This window comes from Stenella coeruleoalba, assembly GCF_951394435.1.
Source record: "Stenella coeruleoalba genome assembly, chromosome: 7".
Classification (NCBI taxonomy): domain Eukaryota; kingdom Metazoa; phylum Chordata; class Mammalia; order Artiodactyla; family Delphinidae; genus Stenella; species Stenella coeruleoalba.
Window position 1 is genome coordinate 107,798,166 of NC_137153.1, and position 13,978 is coordinate 107,812,143.

Genomic DNA, 13,978 nt, shown 5'->3' on the forward strand with positions numbered 1-13,978 from the left:
CGTCTCTGAAACCAAAGGAGCTGCTGGCCTTTCCCAGGGGTTCAGAACTGTCTTGAAGGACAAAAGCTGCATTTTGTGGGTGGTACGTGTGAATTCTCAAAAGGACAGATGGATGGTGACTTCTGTTCTTTTGGATGGTCCCATATTCAAGAAAACAAGACACAGTTAATCTCTTAATCAGGACATTCTGCTTCATTAATGATAATAATTAATAATAATAGCTAATACTTATCTTGTGTTTGCTATATACCTGGTGCTTTATACACATAAGCTCCTTTAATCCGCCAATCTTAGGAATCATCGTAAGGATCAAAAACAGAAATGTCAGCAGATAATGCACTTTCAGAGGAAGGATAGAGAGGAATACATATTTATTTTGCTCCTACTATGTGCAAGGTGCTATTTTGGGTATTTTATCTCCATAGTCTTTTTTAATCCTCATAGCAGCCCCATAGGTGGGTGTTAATATCTTCATGTACGGATGATGAAACCAGCCTGAGAGAGATGAACTAACTTGCCACACCGCTAAGTCTTGGCCTGGACCAGGGTTCACTCTCAAGGGAAGTTGCCTCCAGAGTTTGTGCCCTTAAGCGCTATTCTAAAGAGGCAGGTGGGTCAGATGAATTTCTTGCGTCATCACTAAGGCTGACCAGAACTTTATATGAGACAAGTTCTCGGAGTGGATCAGTTCCTGGGCAAGTAGTTGGTTCAGACACAGCTGCTGCAGGCTATGGGATGATGACTATTTAGTTGAACTTTACCTGGTAGCAGTGGGATGAAGAAAACAAAAGTGAGTGATAGAGAGTCCAACCAAACAGCATCAGGTCGGCCATAATGACATGAGGAGTGGCAGGAGGGCAAGCCCTGTGGCTGAGAGTCAAGACAGGCAAATCAAAAGGGGGGGCAGGGAAACAGATGATACGTGAATTCAGGTTCAAGAGCAAGACTCTGTGCATTAAGGAAGGGGTGGTGATGTATCCCCTGCCTCCCCACCTCCCCACCCCCAGAGAATGCAGCCTCTCCTTTCTTCAGGGACGGGGAAACTACGCAGAGGATCAAACCAGGAGTTCAAGAGACTAGACCAGGGGCCCAGGTACTGGGTTACAAGCATAAAGTGGGATAGCCGGAGGGCTGACGGGCTGCTAGTGCACTTGATCACATGTCATGCTTGAAATTCTGCAAGCGCTGCTAGTTGCTCTTAGGATAAGGTCCAGAATCCTCCTATGGGTTGCAAGACCCTTCATCACATGACTATATAATACTTTTACCTTCTGCTACTCCTTCGCACCCCCATCCCCAATTCATTCCTCTCTGCTCTCTCTTCTTTCCCTCCCTCTCCCCTTTTCTCTCTCTCATCTCCAGCTGAACTGGACCATTGCATGTACTGCCACTCCACATGGAACAAATTTCCCTTCCTTTTTGTTCAACTCTTACTTATCATTCAAGACTCTCATTAAACATCAGATCTTCTGGTGCTTTCCACGACTTTCCCCCCCTTCCCTGTCCGATCTAGGCTAGGGGTTCATGTTGTAGACTCCCACAGCATCTTATACTTCCCACTCCTTAACACGTATCACACTTCAAAATGAATGTCTATCTTTCACTCTGAACTGCAAACTTCAGGAAATATTTGTTGAATGAATGAATATAGAGTTGAACTCTGACACCTTCAATCTCGACTGACTAAGAACAGTATTCTCTCCAGATCTGACTTCGAGACTGAACTTGTAGGTGGTAATAAGTGGCTGCAGCTGTAGGGAGAGGTGGCCCACATGAGCCGGGAACCTCGCATGTCCTGCTGGCCACAGTTGCCACATCGACATGCAGTGAAGCTGACTCACCATGTCCTTGGCTCGGCAAATCTTTCTTAGCACATTGTTTCTGCAGTATTTGAAAGAAATTTTTAAAAATATTCGCTCTGTATTTTTTCCACTAATTTAGACTCTTTTCCCCTTTGCCAGCCTTCTGTCCAACCGAACCTCCCAGAAAACTCTCCTCCCGGGTGCTTCCAATTCGCACGTGTCCCTTGTGCTATAGGCGGGATTTTAAGCAAAAGTTTGGTCCTCGGCTTCCCTGGTGGTGCAGTGGTTGGGAGCCCGCCTGCCGATGCAGGGGACACGGGTTCGTGCCCCGGTCCGGGAAGATCCCACATGCCGCGGAGCGGCTGGGCCCGTGAGCCATGGCCGCTGAGCCTGCGCGTCCGAAGCCTGTGCTCCGCAGTGGGGGAGGCCACAACAGTGAGAGGCCCGCGTACCGCAAAAAAAAAAAAAAGAAAGTTTGGTCCTTTTCAGGACGGCAGTAGCAGCCCTTAATGTACCAGCACAGAGCTCTCTCTGCTGTTCCTGGCGGTTGCTAAGCAACATCCCTGCTTGCTTGGAAATGGGGTGAGGCTGTACCAAGCTTTGTCAGAGAGGACTCTGGGAACAGTCACCACTCTTCTTCATCACTTCTCTTACAAACTCAGTCTTTCATTCTCTTTTTCCCCGATTCCATTTTTATCATTGAAAAATGATGTCTTCTTCCATTCTGCCCTCCCCCTGTGTGAACTGTTGGAAGCTGGGAATTTGTCTACCTCTTGCACTTAGTTTCTGTGCTATAGCTGATAGCCAGGGAGCCACATACTCAACAGGGGAAGCCAAAGGGCATAATGGGGTCATGACTTCAAGCTCCAGTCTCGATGCATGCCTTGCCCAAAGGAATTATGAAAGCTAACTTTTACTGAGTGCTTCCCATGTACCAAGGGAGTTCTAGGCAGGCCCTTACCTGCACTAGAGGGTGTAAATCTGTAAAGGGTGTAATGGGTGTAATGTAAAGGGTGGAAATCTGCCAAGAGAAGCATCCTCATGGCAACTGGATCAACTGGGAGTTTTTATTCTCCCCAAGCGACAGATGAAGAAACTCCACAGAGGTTAAGTAACTGTCCAAGGTCACAGAGTTTATAAGAATTGAACCTCTTCAGGCCCCAGATCCCATGCTGCTAACCATTCCATCTCACTGTTTAATTTTGTGCTAAAAAAGTAAATGGTGAAACTGAACTTAGGTTACCAACCTTTTTGGTGCCTAAGTTCCTCACCTGCATGATGTCGATAATAACTCTCTCCTCGGCATTTATGAGGATTGGATTAGATACATGCTAAGTACCCAGGGCATCACAGAGGAGCAGTAAACATTACATGCCTTCCTTCCCTCTTCTGTGAATGTATGCTGAATCCCATTTCCTAAGACCTGATTGACCTTACAAGGTTAGAAGGTGAAATAGGCATTTATATTCCCCTTTCCATAGACATTGGTTGAAAAAGCACATGTAGAAGTAATTTTTTGGTAAACATTAAAATTCTTTTTTTTTTTTTGTTTGCGGTACGCGGGCCTCTCACTGCTGTGGCCTCTCCCTTTGCGGAACACAGGCTCCGGACGCGCAGGCTCAGCGGCCATGGCTCACGGGCCCAGCCGCTCTGCGGCACGTGGGATCTTCCCGGACCGGGGCACGAACCCGTGTCCCCTGCATCAGCAGGCGGACTCTCAACCACTGCGCCACCAGGGAAGCCCAACATCTAAAATTCTTTAATCACAACATAGTTTATTCATTCTGCCTTTCTGTCCTTGTGTCACTGTAAGAGAAAGAAAAATTGGTTTGCATGTTATGGTCAAGAACAACAATTCTGGGACTTCTAGGATAGGCGAGATACAAATAGCTTGAGAAAGTGGGGTGACAGCAGGAAGCTGAATGAGGAACAAGGAAGATATCTTTACACACCCCCACCCACTGTCTACAGAAGTCATTCTCCATCCTCCCCAATTATCCCAAAGATCCCATCCAGCTCTGGGGGGGGATGGGCCAGGGATAGATTTCAGGAGCCTTGGATCAGACTGGTTCCAGCCCATGTTGAAATGTAGGAATAGGCCCAGCTGGAGATCAAAGGCCTCCTCTTTGTATGCTAGGCATGGAGAACAGACTATGGCGTTCATCTCCCGCTCACCACCTGCATACTTCACTCCCTCAGCACTGCTTTCCCAGAGAAGAGCAATGCACAAATCAATAGCACTTTGCCCAAAGAGATGGTGGACCTACCTGGAGCCAGCAGGCTTCCCTGAGGTGTCTGAGCAGGACTGTGAAATGTATCTGGGCTCTGTGCCAGGTCCTGCTCCTCCGGATGGAAAATCTGTCCTAGACAGCCCGTTCCTCCTGGGTCCCTGCTGAAGCTCTGACTCCAGGAGTCAGTGCATTTAAAGCTATCTGGGTACCCTTGGCTCTGGCTCACAGAGGAATTGAATGGTTCTGTAATAAAACAGTGGTGCCAGATGCCTCTTAAGGTCTGGATTATGCTTATAAATAACTTTGTTAGGCCACGTATTTTCACTAATTGGGGAAATCGTGCAGCATACGTAAGAGACCTATTTTTGGAGACTGGCAAATCATAATTCCATCACTAGCTGTGTGACCACAGACAAGTTATTTCATCTTTCTAAGACTCAGTTTCTTCATGTGTAAGCTGAACTGATAATTCGACCCCCCCTCATTGGGTTGCAGTGAAGTTAAATGAGTAACTCGCATCAAATTGTTACTGTGGTGTTTGGCTTGTAAAATGAGCCCAACTGATGTTAGCTAGTATTATGAAGAATATTATTTTGCGTATCTGTCTATCTAAAGTATATTTTTATTTATGTCACCTGTTTAACAGATAGGCATCCTATATGCCAGCCACAGTTTTAGGCTCTCAAACATATGTAATTCTCATAACCAACCATGTTAGAGAGAACCTGTTAAGAACCTCATTTTCACAGGAGAAGAAATTGAAGCACAGAGAGGTTACACATCTCAGTCAAGCAGCACAGGTAGTTAAGTGGGTGAGCTCTACTTTCTCTTGTCTCCAGGCTGTACTCTTAGCTACAGCCCTATGCTGCTAGTTATTTTCTCATGTCAGGAATAATGTTGACTATAATGGTTAAATCACTCACCTGGAAGTTGGGGGATCTGAGTTTTAATGTGAGTTCTAATCCAAGGTGTCTAATAATTCAGGAAAACCCAGCTCCTGGGTCCAGGCTTTTAAGCACAGCATCCTTTTGCACACTAACAAAATGCTAGGTGATGTTATTATTAATTTAAATTATACATTATGCAATTACCACCATATAATTAACGATCCCTTGGCAGCGTTTGTAATCACCCTCTAATTTGTAAGAACGTTACAGTTTCCTCACTGATGCAAGCCTGTGGCAGAGTCACACCAATCTTGGGTCCCTGGTTAAGGTTTGCAGGGATCACTTGACAGGGAGAGCACAGCCATCCCCGGTGACATCAGTAGGAAAATTTATACCAGTAGCTTGGGAATCCCTTCTTTCCCTTATCAATCAGCTTGGAAGCTTTTATTTAAAACTTTTGTCAAAGCCGTTTTCTTCTTGGCATAAATGGCTCCAGGTAGAAGATTTATGGAGACTGTGAAATCTTGACTGTGGACAGGCTCCTTGTTCATTCTTAGGATTCTTAGGGAAATATTGGCCCTGGGGTGGAGCCAGTGCAGTTCCGGTTGTGGACACTTACCAAGCAAGGAAGTTTGGGAGTGGAGGTCAGATACTCAAATGAAAGTCAACTTGTGACTCATGAAGCTCATTTGTTTATTCCAAGCTATTTAATGGAGGTTTTCACTTAAACTGATTTCACACTGTTATAGAGTAAATATCTGTGTCCTAATATTGATACATTGAAATCCTAAACCCTCAAGGTGCTGGTATTAGGAGGTAGGGAGGTGATTAGGTCATGAGGGTGAAACCCTCATTAGTGGGATTTGTGCCTTTATAAAAGAGACCCCCGGAGAGCTCTCTTGCCCCTACTGCCATGTGAGGACACAGTGGGGACACACCCCTTTATGACCAGGAAGTGGATCCTCACCAGACAGTAAACGTGCAGGTGCATTAGATCTTGGAATCCCCAGCCTCCAGAATGTAAGAAATAAATGTTTGCTATCTGAGCCACTCCATCTTTGGTATTGTTGGAATAGACTGAATTGAGTAGGACAAACCCTCTCTCTTTCAAACTTCATGTACTATTGTACCAGGCTCAGTGAACCAGACTCTCTCTCCACTGATGATGCAGTACTTACCAATGCATGCCTGCTCATCCTGTAACCAAGCTCATTACTTTCTGGTTTAGAGACCTCTTCCTTTTAGTTAGTGCTTATACAGAATGTATCTACTTCATACATTTGGGATTTTGTATATTTTGGGTTTTATTAACGTGACCATAACTGTCATTTCCATTAAGGTGTTTACCTGTATGTTACTGTATTTTTTTTTTTTTTTTTTTTTTTTTGCGGTACGCGGGCTTCTCACTGTTGCGGCCTCTCCCGTTGCGGAGCACGGGCTCCAGACGCGCAGGCTCAGCGGCCATGGCTCACGGGCCCAGCCGCTCCGCGGCACGTGGGATCTTCCCAGACCGGGGCACGAACCCGTGTCCCCTGCATCGGCAGGCGGACTCTCAACTACTGCGCCACCAGGGAAGCCCTACCTGTATGTTTAAAACTGCCTTCCCTAAGGGCAGGATTCAGCTATCTGAACTACATTACCTTGATATGAGATTCTAGGCCAAAATATGCTTGAGATAGGGTAAAGGGAACTGAACCCACGCTCAGTGTTCAAGACTTTTAGGACAACTTTGGGTACAACTCCTCATCTTTGAAAGCTGAAGTGTTAAATTTCGTAAAATAAAGGTCTAGGCGAGACCAGAGGCACTTACTGAAGGTTTGTAGTATTCTAGAATGTTCAAGAAAGATCATTAAGGGATCTGTGAAATATTATTCAAAAGTGTATGTGAAGTCTCCATAAAACAGTCTCTGTAAAACTTCTACATGGAGCCATTTATGCCAAGAAGAAAATGGCTTTGACAAAAGTTTTAAATAAAAGCTTCTGACCACATTTTTATTGGGAAAGAGTCCAGAGCCTTCACATTTCTCAAAAAGATCCGCAGTTCCCCCAAAAGTAACTATGACTTTTGAGTTGATTTCCTCCCCATTGGTTCCAAACTGTCCCATCCCATTCCCTGCATCTGTCTTGATCTGTGAGTTATTGGGAGGAAAGGGGGTTCCAAGCCAGTCAGAGAATGTACCATATGCCTTGATGCTGAATGCTTACCATTAGATCCAATACTGAAAAGTGAGGGATGACCTTCCACTTGTAACTTCAGGCCCTGATAATGATTTGGAAACACAGGGATATTGAGAAAGGAGAGTTCATTCAGGTAACCTCTTCCGTCTGTAGGTTCTCAGGTTGGCAGAGCTGGAGCCACTGGTATTACTCTGTTCTTAGGAAGAGAGTACTCTCCGCTCAGCCTGAGCTCATTATAACCAACCAAAGATTTGCATTGATCTTCAATTGGAAAAATGCCTATATAGAAGATTTTGGTGACATAGAAAAGAAAGATAGAGGAGAGAGAGAGGATATTTGCATATGAGTTTCTGTACATTATTAGCTTATTAGTTTAAATGTCATGGAACTGATTCTTGGTTAGGAGGTTGGACTGGACAGTCTTTTACTTGGAGGTAGTGAAAAGACAACTGTAATCATGATCAGTGTTCAAGACTTGTAGAATAACTTCGAGTATAACTCTTCATCTCTGAAAGTTGAAGTTTTACAGATTCTTAATGACCCCTTTAGCCTAAAGAGTCTATGGTTCTATGTGTCCACTCTTCTCTCCACTTTCCCTACTGAATTGACCATCTTTAATCCTAATAATGTGTTTTGCCTTAAAGTCCACTTTGCTATTAACAGTACTACATCAGCTTCCTTTTAGCTAATATTTGTCTAGGATACCTTTACGCATCTTTTTATTTTCAAACATTTTTCCCATTACTTTTTTTTTTTTTGCGGTACGCGGGCCTCTCACTGTTGTGGCCTCTCCCGTTGAGGAGCACAGGCTCCGGATGCACAGGCTCAGCGGCCATGGCTCACGGGCCCAGCCGCTCCGTGGCATGCAGGATCCGCCTGGACCGGGGCACGAACCCGCGTCCCCTGCATTGGCAGGTGGACTCTCAACCACTGCACCACCAGGGAAGCCCTTTTCCCATTACTTTTAAAAGTTATAACTTGTAGTCTGACCACCTCTGTCTCTTTACTGGCAAGTTTTGTCCAAGTACATTTATTGTGATTATTTGTGTGGCAAGTTTTGTTATTATGTCTGTTTATGTATTCAGCTATTTTAATGATTCTTTTGTTTCTCCTTTTCTGCCTTCTTTTTAATTAAAAAACTTTCCCCCTATTAATTTCAACGTTACACATTCTCCATTTATTATTTTAGGGGTTAATTGCTTCTCATGCTTTGACTCTCTGATAGCTTCCCCCAATCATTTATCACCATCTAGTGGATACATATTATTCTTCTCACTTTCTTTCCACAAACAGAGAATAGGAGAAAATGTTTGTCATTGAGATAAGTTTATCAACATAGACAACCCAATAAGATACTCTACATTTAAAATATATCCTTGGAATCGGATAATCCCAAAGCCTCTTTCCCTCTTTTGTGTCAATTTGTTTTACTTCCTAATCTTTCTTCCACTTTGTGACATGTAGTGCCTGTGCAGCTATGATTTTAATCAATGAAGGGAGACTTTGCTGTTAGTGTGAAGTCTTCTTGTCCTCCTCTTTGAAGGGGGCAGATATGCCAGGGTCCAGAATTTTCCAGTGATTTTATTTGATAGCTAATTAATGGCCTTCTGTGGTTTCCATGGCAATGCCATGCTTTGCTGCCAGGCTTATCCAAATGGGTACTCTGTTCACTCTTTTACCTTAGCATCAGCCTGTTAATCAGACACCATAGGTCCTTGGTTGCTGCATCAAACTGGTAAACACTAACTGAATTAAAATCTCACTTGAGGGCTTCAGGCTTCTCTTCCTCCCAGCTGGAGGGGAACCTTGTTAGCTCAGAGCGGGACCCAAGCAAGAGATACTTGGAAATCCACATAACTTTGTGTCCTTTTATAGAAAGTATTTTCACTTCACCTTTGAACAGATATTTCAATGTCTGAATCTCTGAATCTCTGTGTCCTTGAAAATTTATATATTTCCCTGATCTTTCCAATCATTTGATATTGCTGTATTCTCTTTGTAATATAAAGTGATGTAATTACTGTTGTTAGGGTAATGGGAAGAAACCTTTCTTGCACACACACAAGCACACACACACACACAGTTGGTGAAGTCTGGGGAAGAACTCGGGTTGAACGCTGTAACTGAACTCAGATGAGGATTAGGTAGCACAGTGCATATGAAGATTGTCCTGTTACCTGTAAAGGGCTGTGTAAATATAAGGGGTTATTACGTTACGCGTATTTGGAACTTCTTGGAAGGTAGAGATGAAAGAGAAAGGAAGAGAGACAATTGAATTCATTCTTTAGGTCATAAGGCTTATGGATGGTTATTTCAACTTCTCATTAGAGTCGAAATCCTCACTTTCCTTGGAAGGATTATCATTTAAAAGGATACCCTTTGACACTATTATTTTTACTATTTTAACTGACCCTCAAGTACCCATACATATTTATTCCTTTGTGCTTTCGCATTCTCTGTTCCTTTGGCCCTTCTGCTCCTTGTTATTCGCCCAAGTCCTGTTCATTTTCAACACTCAGGATGAACATGTCCATATAAAGCCCGTACCAACTGCATGAACAGAATTCATAACTTCTTCACGTCTCCTCCCTCCCTGTGTGTGACCCCACAATAGCACTCATCATAGTGCACTGTAATTACTGTTTACTTTTTAATTGGTTCATATGTCTCTTTCCTTAATGTGTGAATGGCACAGAAGCATGGACCATTTCCTTCCAAATCTCATTTTTCTGGCATGCCTCATTCATCTACTAGGTGTTGAAGACACGTTTAATAATTGACTGACTTTCTGCAAAATCTTGTGCTTGATAAATAGCTGCTATGTGACCTCTGGCATGAAGAATTTCCAACCTAAATGAACACTGAATCCTCTCAAAATCTGAGGTCAAACAACTATGTTGGTGTGAAGTGCACATTAAGTGTTAAAGTTCGTATCAAAATATATGCTAATTCATACTAAAAACTGGAACATTACAGTTGGAATTTCACTATGCAAAACACAGGATAGATCTTCCCCTCCACTCCCCCCTGCGCACTCACACTGAAATAAGCTAGGTAATTCTTTACTTCTTCTGCACTGAAGCCCTCTCCTTTCATCTTAAAATAAACTATAAGGGGGCAGGTAGTCTCTTTGAGTCATATTATTACAGACTCTGGTGACCCCTGAGATAGTTTTTGTATTTTATCTACAAAAGCATTGACATGAGGAAGAAATGCACATTCTAGGCTGGAACCAGTGAATGGAAGGTACACAGAAGCTGGTAAAGGTACAGAGAACCATCTAATAATTAGCTCTATTTTATAACACAAGCTGGAATGAGCACTATTGCTCTCCCCCAGTGAAAGGGGAATCCAAGGAACGTGGAAGATAGATCTAATGAGCTTCCTGTTCCTGGAATGGTCCAGTTAGCAAACAAGGGTATCACCCAAAGACAGTAAAGAGATTTGCACTGGGCAGACGTCGAGACCAGAAGAGTCCTATTTTCTCTCCCAACCCTGAAGTGTGTGGTCCTGTTTCTCTGCCAATTTGGAAATGAAGATTCGAAGCACCTCTAGCTAGTACCACCCTAGCAAAAAGATAAATGCAGAGTTCCTGGAGAACTGGTAAGAAATGGTATTTGCCCAAATCCTCTACAGAAGTGCTTTGAGTTTTCTTTCTTGCATCCCTCCTTTCAGTTTAAACCCCACGTCCCAGACAAGGCTTCTCAGTTTTCAGCGATGCCCAAGAAGTGGCAGTGTTAGTGTATTTGTGTGTCTGTGTGTATGTGTGTGTATTGAGTTAAAGGTCCTTTTTTTAGATACCTACCTGGGGAAGTCAGCCTGGCAGACCAATGCAATATTAAAACCTACCCTATTTTATTTTGGTTATTGATTTTTCGTCAAACTAAAGTTTAATATGCAAAGCAATTCTAGGAAATCTGACATCATTTCTTTTTGGAGATGGTAGGTAAAAGGGGTTTCTTGTTTAAAAGAAAAAGAACTATCACAACAACCTGAGACTGAGAAACCCTCATCCCTTGGCAGTTTAGTCGGAGTAAACACACAAGTGGCCAGCATGATTTAGACGGAGTCAGAAGGCAGGGCTCAAATCGCTATTCAGGCAGTAACCATGTGTAGCCAAGGGCTGCCATTTCTCTCTGAGGCTATTTCCCAAACTGAATCAAGGAGGTCACTAAGCTGATATCCAAGGTTCCTTACTGTTTTGAACACCCTGTGATTATGTGAATGCCTCTCTCCCCCAGTCCCACCTATTGCCCAGCTTCGATTAGCTTCAGTTTATGCAGCGTGAAAGAAGCTATCTGGGTGAGACAGAATTGTCATTGCATCCCCACCCTTCTGTGCAAATGAATCAAAAGAACCACAAGGAATTAAGGATAAAGAGGAAAGAAATCATAACCGAAGAAATATCTTCTTTATCTATGTCCATTTCCTCCCACAAGGAAAAATGGCAGTGTCGGTTGTACATTACATATATCTTTCTTTTTAGTGTTTAATCTTAGCACCTGCACAGCAGAGATCTTTACAATTCATTGCATATGCTCTCTCTCATCTCCCCCCTCAATACAGCACCTGAGGCCTAAGAAGCAACTCCCTCCAAGCCCCTCCCAAGGCTGAGACCCTTCTTCACGACAGAGTATAGAAATAACAAACATGCCCAACGGTTTTATACAGTTGCTAGAATGTTTTCGTTTCCAACGAATGAAGATTTTTCCTCCTTTCCTTTGAATATTAATTAATTACATTTTACAAATTTGTGTTTGTTTTGCTTTGCTTGGTTCTGTTCTGTTTGTACAACAAAAGGGAACGTCCTGTGGCAAAGAGTCCAGGTTAACAGAGCTTGGCTGTCATCTGGTCTGACTGTTTGAGGATCTCGGTGTTGTAGAGGTCCAGCGCGTGGTTCACCCTGATGATCTCGCTGTTGGTCAGTTTCAGGCGGTGTTTCAGCATACACGAGAACAAGTCCAGCTGGGGCTTCCCCGGGGCCACAGGGGGGGCCAGGCGATTGATTCGGTCCCGAATATCTAACAAGAGGAGCATCACAGACGAAGAGGAGTAGAACTGGCCGCCCTGCGTGTAGGACTGGTTGACCTGCTGCACGGCGCTGCGGAGGAGGTCGGCGTTGAACCTCAGGCTGTACCCGAACACCTGCACATCCGAGATCTTGATGTAGAACTGCCTCTTGGAGGGATCGGACAGGTCCACAGGGCCCTGGCCAGTCTCATTCCGTAGGAGGGTAGGTAGCCGAGTCCGACTACGTAGGTAGATGTGGACCGTCTCAAAAAACGTTTTCCACCGATTGCCCAGCAGGAGGGTCCAGTTGTAGCACTGGCTGTTCTGGAGACGGATCTTCTCCCAGCGCGGGTAGCCGAACTCCCCGAAGGGCATGTTCCAGCCCTCCGAGTGGCTCCCGCTGAAGGGGTTGATGTAGACGAAGAACATGGGGTCCAGGCTGCTGTTGCGCATCTGGCAGATGCGCATGGACATGCCGATCACCATGTGGATGAAGTCCATGCGGTTCTTGTTGCTCTTGAGAGTGAGGGACATGCGCTTGCGCCACCGGGGGTCAAAGAAGGTGTCGAGACGGATCTCGTTGCTGATGAAGGTGGTGTGGACGTAGAGGCGCGAGTCCATCTTCTGCAACAGGTACTTTAGCTCCAGGTCCTGGAAGTCCAGGTCGGTCTCGAAGCTGATGAACTGCTCGCTCCGCTCCGAGTCCACGTTCTGTGGTTCGCAGCGGCCTCGATACAGCTTGTAGCCCTTGTTGCAGGAGCCGCAGAGCGAGATGTTGGCCAGGCTGCACATGGCACAGCTGTTGTTCCCTCCGATGATGCAGGGGATGGGGCGCTGGCACAGCGTGGTGCTGCCGTGGCACACGCAGCTCCTCTGGCTCTCCAGGAAGGTTCCCCAAAACCCGTTCTCATTGCAGTAGAGAAGCGACTGGACCCTTGCAAGCCACTGCTGAATTGTCCTGAGGGGTAGAGGTGAGATGGAGAATGTTAACCATCATGGGTGGGCTTGTGGTTGTCCAGCTAGTAATGCAAAGTGGGGCTATGCTTATCCAACTGCTAATGCAAAGTGGAGCTGCCCAAAGAATGAAAGGACTGGGTAGAACAGTTATCATAGGAAGGGCACCTATGATAGTACTACAAGAACTACACTGTAGTTCCTGGTAGTGCCACAGAGCAGCTACTCGACCTTGTACTCTACCCTTCTAATGTTCAGTGTCCTCATCTGTAAAGGGAAGGGGTTGGAGTGAATGTTCTTTGAAGCCCTTGCAGCTCTATAATTGTATTACTCATTCGTCCCGCAGAAGTTTGATTCAGAAAATTAAAGCGTATGAACTCAAAAACCCCTGCCGGATGACAACAGATTGTAAAAGACCGGCAATAAGAAGAATTTAGGGGTTAATGCTTTTAACCTGCGCCAGGTGTTTCAACCCTCTTCACAGATTCCTCCCATGAGGTTATATAACATCCAAAAACTTCAACAAAAACAAATTATATTTTATATTACTCTGGAGATCAGGAAGTGCTTCCATATTTATGGTCTTATGTGATCCTCCTAGTGGCTTTTCAGAACAGGTAAGAAAGATGTTATTTCCCCCATGTTTTCCAGAGCTCCAAACTCTCAGGTCAGTGAAATTTCCATCACAACATGTACCTCTAGGCCCCCCTCTCCACAGCCCCTCAACACGTTTATAAACAAACCCAAGCCTGTCCGCACATTCCAGCCTCTGAAACATTCCAGTGAAGGTACATACTAGATCAGATAAGAAGCAACAGAAGAATAGGTAAAAAGATGTAAGACAGTCAGCTTAGTGGCCTCTCATCTTTCCTCATTTCTGTGCAAGTCCCCTCTTCCACGCTACAAATAATCCCTT

The 13,978-nt window shown here is 44.6% G+C and overlaps 1 protein-coding gene and 1 long non-coding RNA gene across 7 annotated transcripts in view; one reads left to right on the plus strand and one right to left on the minus strand.

The window, feature by feature from the left end:
- The window catches only part of LOC307189278, an 82,689-nt gene extending 70,537 nt beyond the window's left edge, over window positions 1-12,152 (plus strand). Inside the window, exon 3 of one of the 2 annotated variants that reach the window (XR_013829139.1) lies at window positions 12,025-12,152. This is a non-coding gene — a long non-coding RNA (uncharacterized lncRNA). Of the gene's footprint in view, window positions 1-11,664; window positions 11,756-12,024 lie in introns of those variants that run through there. The other variant, XR_013829140.1, reaches the window with a different exon arrangement.
- Window positions 11,559-13,978, minus strand: part of BRINP1 (BMP/retinoic acid inducible neural specific 1) — a 423,362-nt gene continuing 420,942 nt past the window's right edge. For all 5 annotated transcript variants that reach the window (XM_079927237.1, XM_079927235.1, XM_079927238.1 and 2 more), the window contains one exon: window positions 11,559-13,066. In XM_079927237.1, the coding sequence (XP_079783363.1) occupies window positions 11,926-13,066 (1,141 nt within the window). In that variant the 3' untranslated portion in view covers window positions 11,559-11,925. The remainder of the gene's footprint in view (window positions 13,067-13,978) is intronic.